This window comes from Trifolium pratense, linkage group LG7, assembly GCF_020283565.1.
Source record: "Trifolium pratense cultivar HEN17-A07 linkage group LG7, ARS_RC_1.1, whole genome shotgun sequence".
In the NCBI taxonomy this organism is placed as follows: domain Eukaryota; kingdom Viridiplantae; phylum Streptophyta; class Magnoliopsida; order Fabales; family Fabaceae; genus Trifolium; species Trifolium pratense.
In genome coordinates, this window is record NC_060065.1 from 45,061,056 (window position 1) to 45,074,206 (window position 13,151).

Here is a 13,151-nt window from a genome sequence, read left to right on the forward strand (position 1 = left end):
ATTTCTTGTTTTTTTTTTCTCTTTCAATATGTCATTTCTTGTTAGTGATCTTCTTCTAAATTAACTATTTAAAAATAGACTTGAAAACTAAGATAACTAATAAATGTATTTACAATTTTAACTACCTAAAAATAGACCTGAAGACTAAGATAAGATAACTAATAAATGAGATGTTTATAAATAAATGTATTTGTAATTTTAATGTATGAGAATTAATCTAACGATGAGTTACACTTTTCATTAGTTCTCTCTTTTTCTTAATTTCTTTCTTTCTTGCTCACTCTACTTTCCTTGGTTTTTAGAAAATATTATTCTTTAGCTCTTTCAGTTTGTTTCCAGCTGTGTGATGTTTAAACAAGAATATCTTATACATATAGAAAAACGTACTTTGACATTTTTTTTTTGAAGAAGTTAAATTAGCCTATTTAAATTGGCATAATAGAGAATCGAACCTAAAACTTTAAGGAGGAGTACACTTCTAGATCCCAAGTCAATACCACCATACCAACCCAAGTGGGTACGAATTAACATGTCTTTATATAATTTATTTTTATACTTTAGGCTTTAGCACTTAAGATGCTGTAAATTTTTTGAAAGAGTTAAAAATATCATATATAGCAATATTATGTCTTTTACATTTATGGATGTAATTTTTTCATAATAAAAAGTTTAGCGTGCAGGTTATTGTTTGTCTATATTTCATTTATGTGTGTGTATGTATATTAATTTTAAAATAAAAAGAAGGTATAATTTTTGTTTTTGACAATAAGAGGGTATAATATTTATTAATAACTTTAAGCAGACCCATATGTAACGCGACAATTTTCTAAAACATGATAGTGATATATATCCTGTTCTTGCTTTTTTTAGTGGTTCAAATAAACAATTATGAATTTTTTAAGAATGAAAAAAAATACGTCTTTCTTTAGGCGGAAATAAAAATGTTGAGAAGTGATTATCAACCATCAAATTGGGTAGAACTAGAAAATAAGAATAAGAGGTCGAGAGAAAATGATAACCAATCTGTAAAACACATAAGATAAGAAGAGTTCTTTTCTTTAAATCGAGTTCTTTTCATACGTAGAAATTTAAATCAAACTTCTAACTATTTATTTAAGAAACCTAAGACTCTTGTTATTTGAATCAATCCATTATTAGTATTAACTAGCTTATTATAGTTATGATGGAAGTTAAAAAAAAAAAAAAAACTCACTCACAAACATAGGCTAAACTCTTCATTGTTTCTTCTAGTAAAAGACCTTTTTCATGGTATGAGAATAAAGTGAAATATATTCCATTGTATAATCTAGCAAATAGGTTAATGAGTTAACTTCTTATATTTAGCTTCTTATATCAAATTGGGTGGCTATGTTTAATGCATTATTTAGCCAAATCGAATTTTGAAATTCTTCTGCCAAATAGTTTGATTTTATATTTAATTTTTTTAATTAGAATTCTTAGGGTAAAAATAAGAGAAAAATATGATATGTTATAAAATATAAACTTGGATTCTGATCTCTCCACCTCTTTTTTATATTCCTTTCACTTTTTTTAATGTAAGGGTAGATTGACTCACAAAGTAATATATATAGAGAGAGAATTAAATTAATTATTGAGATTAGGACAAGATGAGCAATATGAAAAAATTGACGGAAGATTGAGATTAGGACAAGATGAGCAATATGAAAAAATTGACGGAAGATGATCCAAATCATATAAACTTAAACGTTATTTGAAATAACATCTTAAAAGTCGGTATATATAGACTCAAAAGATAATATTATAAGATCTTGAGAGAAAATTATTATCAAACGACTCTACTTTAATCTTATAAGTTCATATTCTATAAAAAAAATTTTAAATGACAAATTGTTAGTATATTAATTGTTATTAGTTTTTAACACTTTGTCGAGACTTGAACCCTGAACTTCCAACTCCTTTAACCCTTAACGCAACTAATTCAATCAGTTGTGTTACTCATCTCACCCAAAGAGTCTTCGATATGTGGCGCCCAGACAGATGTGACATCAACCTAATGGTATCAAGCGTAACTTACGTTCAAACTTCAAAGACTCGATTTACGGGATGCTGCAATTCACACCAAGTATCGCATTTTGGTACGTGTTCTTCAACTATTTGCGTTTTGGTCTTGCCAAAGAGAAACAAAGTGTACACTGCATAAGCATGACCTCATCTCTACATCATAATTCACCTTTAACAATAGATAGAATAATATATAAAAGGAAACAAATGAATGCTTAGTTTCTTTACCCATTCATTGTTTATATGAAGATAGAATACTTTCAGAAGAAGAACAAGAAAAAAGGCAATGAACGGTAGGACCCTTCATTTATAAATCATGATGGAAATATGAATTATGAAGTCGACATACAATGGACCTACACCTACATTACTCTCCTTCCTTTCATGTAATTATATCCAATACCAATCTCTTATTCATTCAATTCAAGCTAGCAATAGTATACAAACTAGGATGAAACTGGTGATATATTGTTGACTAATTAAGTTGCTGAAAAATTAATGGAATTAAGAAGTTGAGTGATAAAGAGGTTAATGAGTAAAAACAAGTTGAAACACACGGACGGTGATCAAGAAACAAGGAAGAACAATACATAGAATAATTAATTCAGAAATACAATCATTGTTATAATTATAAAGATGATTACAATGATGAGAGACTCAGAAAATCCTAGAAGAACTAAGTTCTTCTGACTTCCTTGATTAATCCCGTTCGAAATTCAACTCTTTCAAACAATGTATGAATCTTCAAGTTGACTTCATACAAGGATTTCTCCAAATCACGCATCTTCTTATACATGTCTTCCATGAATCGTTGAAGAGTAATACAAAAAAATAAGTCCGAGTAATATGCTTAAACTACCGATAGGCTTAAAACACTTTTTAATGATATATAGTATGTAGCCTAACTTTTTTAGAGTCGTTAGTTTGAGGTGGTTCTAAGCCTCGGATTTGTTTATAATTTAATTTCAAAAACAAATCATTCGGATTAAAGGGAATTGAATATTTGAATTAGTTTTTAACTTAATTTAAAAATAGTTTTAACTTAAATCACAAAATGAGTTTAATAATTTTTGTTTTTTTTAACATTAACATGACATCAATAGCGGTCGCTTACCACAACCACCGACTACCACTACAACAACCGCTGAATTACTACTTTGATGTCGACCAATTACCAACGGCCACCCTCGACCACTACTATAACACCTTTGATCTCAGCTTTGATTATCGTTGATCACCACTCGACCCTCAATTCGACTATTTTCACCCATATTGTTGCAAATTGCCTTGAAAACGTGAAAAAATAGCAAAAGCTAGTGTTTTGGTGCCCCGGGCAAAATTTTGGTGCCCTGGGCGAAATTGTGCAGTAGAAAAAGAGGCTGGTTTCTGTTTCCGTGCCTCAGGCGGAAAAGTTTGTGCCCCAGGCGGAAAAAGTTGCGCCCCGGGTAAAAAACACGCAGTAATATATATTTGTCACGTTTTTTGATATTATGATAGGAGAAATTAGGGTTTCTTCATCCAACATCAATCTAGGATCAAAAGAGGTTCATTTTGGGTATATTCTAGGGTCGGGAAAGTGTTTCTAACACCTTGTAATCACTTATCATTGAAATCTCTTGGTCACGGGAAGAGATTTGGGAAAAGGGTAGAATTAGGGTTGAAGTCTAATTCTTGTAACTCTTTTGTAATGAATCTTTGTAATAAAGAAGGAAGTTTGATAGTGGATTGGAGGGTCTCTCTCCCCCAGAGTAGGTCGGTTTTGACTTAACTGGGTAGAAAAATCTCATAAGAACGAAAGTCATATCTTTCTTGTGTGATTTGTTTATGGTTTTGTTTCTCTGACTCTTTGTAAACTTTTGTAGTCTACCTCGATACGTCTTATGTTGGGGAGGTTGTCTATGTTAATATATCTCATTTTGGTTTGTTAAAAAAAATATTAGTCCTTATATCAACAACAAAAAATCTTTTAAAAAAAAACTTCTAAAAAATGTCATTTATTTTTCAACTTTGTATTTAATTTTTACTGTTTTTTTTTTTTAACTAAATGTATCATTCGCGCGCAACTGTAGAGAATAATCCTCTTGAGGTAATTGACAATTTTTATTGTTTTTGTCTCACCATTTATTTACGGGAGTTTTTTAGTTTTTCTCTCACCATATTCTTGTATTAAATTTATTGAGTTGAACTACAAATTGAAAATTAACTTGATTAAATATTGGGTTGAAGTCCATAAATCAAGTTGAGTGAATCTAAAATAACAAAACATAAACAATAAATGATAAAAAAAAAAAAAAAACCATACATTTGTTGTCTTATTTGGTATAATGCACTTATGACGTTGAAATAAAGAATTCCATTGAATCTCTCCTTTTATTTCTACATGAATTTTACTCTCTTATTATAAAAAAGAAAAAAACAATAAACACTTTCCCTTTGGTTCCAAAAATATAACAAATTAATTCATATGGCTTAGTGGTAAATGTAATAAGAAGTGTAACTAAAAGGTTAAGGGTTTGAATCCTACTAAAATATTTTTTAGCATTTTTCTACTAACTTTTTTTATAAAGACACAAAATAACCCTGAATTAATTATATGTCAAAAAATAGAAAAGGGGCAAATTGGGAATTTCATAAGTATGTTATTTTCTTATATAGTAGATGTACTAGGAGAGATAGAGAGATGGTTCTTGTGATAATTTAAACTGATGTATTATTCTTAAATAATGTGTCGTATCAAACAGTGTCCCCGAGTCTTCCAAATCTCTTTTAAGTGTCATTTTATCATAAAACTCTCTAATCAAAATAGTGAATTGTTAAAATGTTTTTTTTATTCTACCTTCATTTTAGTCCACCATTTACTAATACTTCCCTCTCTCCAATAAAATTCTTATTTTTATGTACATACACTCTCTCATAACATTAAGAGAAGTAATGAAAGGCTAAACGTTTTTAAAAGTAAGAGTATAATTAACAAATTTGTAACCTTAAACAATTAAAATGACAATTAAGTAAAAATATAACTTTTTTCTTTCTAAAGACACTTATAAAAAACATAAATATAATAGATTTGAATTCATATGTTTCAACAGCAATTGTACATCCATAGACCTATTATCAATGAAGCCCATACGCAGTTTCAAGCTCATACATAGTAACATGTCCAGTATTACATAATGTTTTGATATAGGCTGCTAAAGTGGCCCATAAACATTTGTAAGTCAAATTTTTCTCTTCCCACCACACTTATTTCGTTTCTTCCCTGGTTTTCAATTTTGCCCTTGGATAAATATTTTTGAACACTTTTTTCGAATTTCTTTTATCTTGGAAAAAAAATTTGGAACGCATTTTCTGAATTTTTTTTTACCTTCGAAAAAAATTTTGAAAAACACATTCCGAAATTTTTATATAAAGGGCAAAAATGGAAGTTTCAAGTCGATTATTATGGGAAGTTTCAAGTCCATTATGCAAAGTAAACAAGATGTCTATATACTTATGTAGCAAGTAAACACAACCACGGATCCTCTTTTGTGTTTGATTTTGTTCAAAAAAAAAACTATTTTTCAATTTAAAGGTATATATCTATCTTTGGTAGGATATATATAGTCACGTGGAATTTGTCTTGCTCTATTCTTTTCTATACTTTGGTAGGATCCCTGAGTTACACGGTTTATTTAAGTAATGTCTCATTTGCATGCCACTTTGTTTTGATGTTAAATATTTCATCTTATCTTTTTCTTTGGTAGGGAAGAACACGATTCGATTCTCCATAACTGCGATCGGAAAGTGGCTGAAATCATTTAATGCCAGAACTAAACCGAATACTGGTAGTGAAAACAAAACAAAAATAAACAAGCTAGATGATTAAACCATTTAGGTTGTAGAGACGTGGCGTTTCCATCTCTTATAATTATGGAGTATTTGACTTGATGTCTCTCCCGAACTTCTCTGTACTCCCCAACCGATACAAAATAATAAATATAGCCGGTAGTAAATTGCATAAGGGCTTAGAGAAAAACAATTGTAAAGAGCTTATATATAAGGGATAAAAATATTGTGCAAATGTTATTTTCACATAACCTTATTTTTTAAATTAGGAAAAACTGCTAAAATTGAGGATTATATATAAGCTAACTGCTCTTGCTAACTTGCAACTTAAGATCATTCAAGGCAGACACATCACTGAATGCATTTTAATTGCTTAAGCATCTCCAATAAGGGTATCTAAGAGAGTTTCATAGACTAATGATCGGTACTTTAACTTTTTTATCATTGGAATTCCATGACGTGGCACAGAGGGTATCGAAATTGATGATACCAGTGTCTTAAATAAGGTACTGTATCATCAATTTAATGTTATTATTATTTTTAATTTTGGTAGCATCTCCAATGGTGATACCACTTTGGGTATCATATATTACTAACAAGTGGTCTCTTCTATATTTATTTTTTTATTTTGTCTAAATAAACAAAAATTATTTAATTTAATAAATACGTAGATAAATAAATTAATAATTAAATATAATGAGAAATACATGACAATAAATAAAAAATGGTGAGAAAAAAAATTAATATGAAATAATATGAAATATCATCATCCAACTACTAAAAGAAAAAAAATATTTTCTGCACTGTTGTTGAAGAAACGAAATTGAATGAAAACTTATGAAATAAAAAGCAACAAAGAAATAAAATCTTCCTATAGGAAAAAAGAAAAAGAAGATTTGGTCATTGAATGTCATCGGTAATATTTTGATAATAACATTAAATTGATGATATCGGTACCTTATTTAAAATACCGATATCATCAATTTTGATATCATATGTGTCACGTCATGGAACTCCAATAATAAAGAAAATAAGGCACCGTATCATTAGTCTATGAAACTCACTTAGATACTTTTATTAGAAATGCTCTTAAGTTGGGAATCTCTTAAGCAAGAAAATTTATGAAGAGAATATGGCTTTGTATTAATAAAAAGAAAAGTTCGATAATAAGAAAGCCTTTGACACCCTTGCATTTTAAGTGCATTTGTTGATTGAATTCAAACCGTCCTCAAATTTGTTTAGCTTTCTTTCTTAGTAATATATATATATATATATATATATATATATATATATATATATATATATATATATATATATATATATATATATATATATATATTGGTTCGATTTTTGAATCGAACTTGAATAAATCAGTTTTTTTTTTTTTCTATTTATTTGGATTGGTTTGAAACTTAGTTGTCTTACCATCCTACGTATCTGAGCTTTTGAGATGTGCCTCATGTGGTCACATTATAATGCATGAAATGACAACATAATTGAGATGTCACACCATTACGTACGATGTTTTTGCTCCTTTTTTGTCTTTTATAAAAAAAAACTTTATTTTTAATAATAATAAATTAAATACATTCGTAAATATGATTTCTTTGTACAAAAATTAACAAATGCACAAAATAATGAAAAGAAAAAAAATTATGTGCAACAAATAATCAATTTCATTTTTTTTTTTGTAGTCAAACAATCAATTTCTAGTTATCCACATAATTTGCTACGTCATTTTTCAGTTAAAATATTGTATATTAATTCAACCCATCTTGTTAGTTCTTCAATTATGTTAGAATGGCCAATTGCTTTCAATTTTTATATCATCATGACAAAAAAAATGAAAGTTGAAAACTTTGGCAAGATATACAAACAAATCAGTCAAATCTGCTAATATTCTTATAATTATAAGGACACAATAATTATGTATAAGATCAATCTTTTTTTTTTAAAAAAATATAAGATGATAGTAAATTAATTCTCTCCAGTACTGAATAATAACTATTTTTCTAAATCATCAGATTTAGTCAGCATGATACAGTTTTTTATTAGCAAAAAAAAAATAATATATACCAATTCATCAAAAAATGACCATTTAGGTTGTCTTCATTTTCTTTACCATTGGGGTAAAAATGTTATAGGTGTGGCATTGTGAATATCATTTGGTAGTATTGCATGAAACTTAATACCGATCGAATAGATTGAAGATCACCGAAGAGGGTGTCCTACCAAAGAGTCTAAAACTCAAGTCAATGAGGGTTTAAAGAGAGTCTAGAGAATTTTCCGAGTCACAAAAGCATACCTTTCACCTAGATGTGAATCTCTTATATACTCCCTCCGACCCATTTTATAAGAGTTATTTTGACTAAATGATATTCTTCACTTATCTTGTTTTGACCATATTTTTTTAATAGTATATAGATATAAATATTAACATATAAGATCTTGTTTAATTTGTTTTGGTGAGTATTTTCAAAACATCAAATTTTTATAATTTTTATTAATAGAAAATTAAAGATATTAATGATCAAAATTATGCGTTAGCATACATGCAACAGTCAAATTAATTCTTATATTTTGGGACGGAGGGAGTATATAGGTGACGTGCAAAGGACAAAAAAAGGTTATGTGGTGGCCCTTTATCTGACGTGAATCACAAATCACAGTCTATTTATTACTCCCTCCGGTCCTTATTATAAGAAAAAATCTATTTTTTAAATTCATGGAATGTTGAATGTATCTAGGCAATAATATAAACCAAATACATTCAACATTCTATGAATCTAAAAAGTAAACTTCTTCTTATAATAAGGACCGGATGGAGTATCATTCGTGATTCAATCGTATGACTTGATTCTCTGTATTAATTGTAACAGATGGTATGGTCCATATAGTTATTACTCCCTCCGTCCCAAAAAGAATGACCCATTTTGAATATATGCACTATTCATATATATTGTTTTGACCATATTTTTCTACTAATAAATAAAAATAAATATTAACATATAAGATGTTGTTAGATTCGTCTCGATGAGTATTTTCAAAATATCAATTTTTTATAATTTTTACTATTATACAATTAAAGATATTAGTCGCCAAAGTTATGCATTGACATGCGTGTTTCGGTCAACTGGGTCATTCTTTTTGGGACGGAGGGAGTAGTGTTTAGTCATTAATTACTAGACTAGATTGCGCCACCTTCACCAAACAAGATTGAGTCTTAATTAATCTAGTCCATTAAATAAAAATTAATCTAAAATAATTAATTTAGTTCTTTAAAAAATTACCTTAAAGATATTCTTAGGTGTAAATTAGTTGTCTAAAGTAAAAAGAAAGATGTCAAAGATGTTTGAAGTAAGAATTGGGGAAGTAAAAATGTGAAGGTGGATACAATAATTTTTTTTTTTTGACTAAAGGTGGATACAATAATTAAATTATCATGAATGAATATAATTAACATATCATTCCCTTAAAAAAAATATATAATAATTAAATTATCATATTCACCTCTCTTTCATGGTCCCTACTAGACATGTGCTTGCTTCTATTTATACCACACTTTCTAACATTCTCTCATAAACACACTCTTCTTATATCTCGATCTCTTTCTTTCTCCCAAAAACACACTCTTCTTTAATTTTTTTTTTCTTGATCAACCATGCCTACTTCTCTTGATCATGATCTCTACCAAAAAAACAAAAAAATTCTTGACTTCATAGAGGATGCTACTTCACATGCAGATGAAATCCAAAAAAATGTCTTAGCTGAAATTCTTTCTCACAATGCAAATGTTGAATATTTGCAAAGACATGGTCTCAATGGTCATATAGATAGTGAAACTTTCAAGAAACTTCTTCCTATCATATCATATGAAGATATCAAAGATGATATTAACCGTATTGCCAATGGTGACACTTCTCCAATCCTTACTTCAAACCCCATTTCAAACTTTCTCACTAGGTACATATAATTAATCATGAATCTCTTTTTGTTATTTGATTTTGTCTAGGTGGAAATTTTAGATTATCTTTCACCATTAAACAATTTAAAATTAGCTAGGTAAATTTAGAGAGTTAAAACATGAAATCTCCCTGTAAATTCGTCACTAAATTTTGTTACAATTGAATAAGAGTTGAATTTTATTTTGTCTTCACTAATTTTTGTTGTTAATTTTATTTTTTATAGGAGTGATTTTTGTATGTGTTTGTCATTTCAGTTTTGTTTAATTTTTTTACCTTATATATGTATTAGTTTGGATCATCTACGATCGGTGTAACCAAATCTCAACCTGCTATGAGATTTGGTTGCATCAACATCAACACTTCGGAGGATCACTACTAAAACAATTTAAATTAGTGGACATTGATTTAAAGTTAAAATTATGAAATTTCTTTTTGATTTTTTTTCTCACTAAACTTAGTGACTAAGAATTCTATATTTTTTTCATATAAATTTTGTTACTATATATATTTCAATATTTTGCCACGGAAATTAAAATAATAAACTATACATCCAAACATAGTGTGCAAGAGTAGAATACAGTATATTACTAATTTTATTTTTTCTAATAGTACTAATGGGGGTCCATATGATTAAGTAAGTATATATGGTATGCTAACTATATATTAATTGGCTTGTTTTGGTTATTTTTGGTATTGCAGCTCAGGCACATCTGGTGGTGAAAGAAAGTTGATGCCAGCAACTGAAGAAGAACTTGGAAGAAGATATTTTCTCTATAGTCTATTAATGCCAATATTAAGTCAATTTGTTCCTGACCTAGAAAAAGGCAAAGGAATGTACCTAATGTTCATAAAAAATGAATCTAAAACCCCAGGAGGTATTAAGGCTAGTCCAGTTCTCACAAACTATTACAAAAGTTCGCATTTTTTAAACCGGCCTTATGATCCATACACAAATTTCACAAGTCCAAATGAAGCTGTTCTTTGTCTTGACTCATACCAAAGTATGTATTCACAACTTCTATGTGGTCTTTGTCAAAACAATGAGGTCCTTCGTGTGGGCGCTGTTTTTGCTTCAGGTCTAATTCGCGCCATTCATTTCCTTGAAAAAAATTGGTCACTTTTATGTAATGATATAAGAACAGGAACTCTTAACCTCCTTATCACTGACACTTCGGTGAGAGAGGCGGTAATGAAAATTCTTAAACCGGACGAAAATCTTGCTAATTTTATTGAATTTGAGTGTAGTAAAAATTCTTGGCAAGGTATTATTACTAGGTTGTGGCCCAATACTAAGTATATTGATGTTATTGTGACTGGATCAATGTCACAATACATTCCTACTTTGGAGTATTATGGTAATGAATTACCACTTGTTTGTATTATGTATGCTTCAAGTGAATGTTACTTTGGTGTTAACCTTAATCCCCTTTGTAAACCTTGTCAAGTGTCTTATACACTTATCCCCACCATGTGCTACTATGAATTTTTACCTATTAGTAGAAGTAATGATCCTCTCAATGAGAAAGAAAAACAAGAATTGGTGGACCTTGTTGATGTCAAGCTTGGTCAAGAATATGAGCTTGTTGTTACAACTTATGCTGGTGAGTAATTAATTTACTATTGAATTTTAGTTTTTTTTTAACCCTCCGATTTTTGGAAAAAAATGGATAACAAACTTTTTAGTATTTTTAATTCTTATAAAAAGAGTTTCCGGAAATAACAATTTTTTGAGTAATTCACAACTAAATAAATTGAATTAACAAGGGAAATTTGGAGTGATAAAAATATGAACTTTTTGTACTGCTAAATTCGTCACTAAATTTTGAGACGAGAGAATTAGATAGAGATTTAAATTTATTTTTTTTTGTCACTAGTTTTCGTCTCTTATTTTAATTTTTTTAATTGCAATCATTGATATTTTTAGACTGACTTTTACATATGTGGAGATTAAAAATATATTTAGACTATTTATTTGTATATTTTACTTATGAATATGAGTGTGACAATTACAGGACTTTATAGGTACAAAGTAGGTGATGTATTGAAAGTGACTGGATTCAAGAACAAGGCACCACAATTCAGCTTTGTGTGCAGAAAAAATGTTGTCCTAAGTATTGAATCAGACAAAACAGATGAAGTTGAGTTACAAAATGCAATGAAAAATGCTATGGCACATTTAGTACCGTTTGATGCTGATGTTTTAGAGTACACAAGTTTTGCAGACACAAAAACAATTCCAGGACACTATGTGCTTTATTGGGAGTTAAATCTCAAAGGGTCAAAAGTAATTCCTCCATGTGTTTTTGAAGATTGTTGTTTAACAATTGAGGAATCATTTAATAGTGTTTATCGACAAAGTCGAGTTTCGGATAAGTCAATTGGTCCACTTGAGATTAAGATTGTTGAGAAAGGTACATTTGATAAATTTATGGATTATTCAATTACTGTGGGAGCTTCCATTAATCAATACAAGACTCCTAGGTGTGTGAAGGTTGGACCTCTTGTGGAGCTTTTGGAGTCAAGAGTTGTTGCAAAGTATTTTAGTCCTAAATGTCCAAAATGGGTTCCGGGTCATAAGGAGTGGAATAATGGGAATTGAAGTGTATCTTAGTATTACGGTGCGTATGTTAAAATTACGGTAAATCGATGTAATTTTGAAAAAGTTATACTTTGTAGCTTTTGTAAAATCACGGAGTCACTATGATTTTGAGATACCCGCCATGATTCAAAATATAGGTTAATTTAGATTCGGACATGATATGTGGTTGACAACTTTTTTGCTTGTTCATGTATGGTTGGTTATGTTTGGAAGGAATCTTGGGGAAATATTAGTTACTTTAATTAGAATAATTAAACTATGTAAGTTTCTTTAGAAATCCTTGTCTACCCACATTGAGTTGGTTCTTGAACTTGGATAGGAAGGCATTACCACTTGTAAATTAGTAACACCCCTTAAATAAAAGAACTTTATCTTTGTTGGTATACATGGTTGAAATTTGTTTTTACTAAAAATGTGATTTTTATTAATTCTCATTGATAAAAGTTTGGTTGTAACAAAAAAAATTGATAAAAGTTGGGCACAACACAATAGCAGGGTATTCTCTATCCGAATTTTTAGGGTTCTTTAAAATAAAATGGGTCAAATTGCGAGCTACATAAATTTTTTGATCTATGTGTATGACAAACCACGAACTCATTAAATTTTTTGAAGAGATTTAGAATGATTTCTACGATACAACCAAAATAAGAGTCCGGTGATCTTTTATTCTTGAAAACCTTAACAAGCTTCAAACAATTAAATTTGAACTGCACCTTTCG

At 29.1% G+C, this 13,151-nt stretch overlaps 1 protein-coding gene across 1 annotated transcript; it reads left to right on the forward strand.

The window, feature by feature from the left end:
• The first annotated feature begins 9,446 nt into the window (after positions 1 to 9,446).
• LOC123898126 (indole-3-acetic acid-amido synthetase GH3.5-like) lies at positions 9,447 to 12,828 on the forward strand. Its single transcript, XM_045949014.1, has 3 exons — positions 9,447 to 9,831; positions 10,533 to 11,434; positions 11,846 to 12,828. The coding sequence occupies exons 1-3, from the start codon at positions 9,530 to 9,532 to the stop codon at positions 12,430 to 12,432; spliced, it is 1,791 nt and encodes a 596-aa protein (XP_045804970.1). The 5' UTR covers positions 9,447 to 9,529; the 3' UTR covers positions 12,433 to 12,828.
• The last annotated feature ends 323 nt before the right edge of the window (positions 12,829 to 13,151 follow it).

Excerpts from the sequence above, each read along its gene's own strand:
- LOC123898126 (XM_045949014.1), top strand. The coding sequence starts at position 9,530 with ATGCCTACTTCTCTTGATCATGATCTCTACCAAAAAAACAAAAAAATT. Across the intron at positions 9,832-10,532 it reads ATTTCAAACTTTCTCACTAG|CTCAGGCACATCTGGTGGTG; the intron begins GTACATATAATT and ends TTGGTATTGCAG. Across the intron at positions 11,435-11,845 it reads TGTTGTTACAACTTATGCTG|GACTTTATAGGTACAAAGTA; the intron begins GTGAGTAATTAA and ends TGACAATTACAG.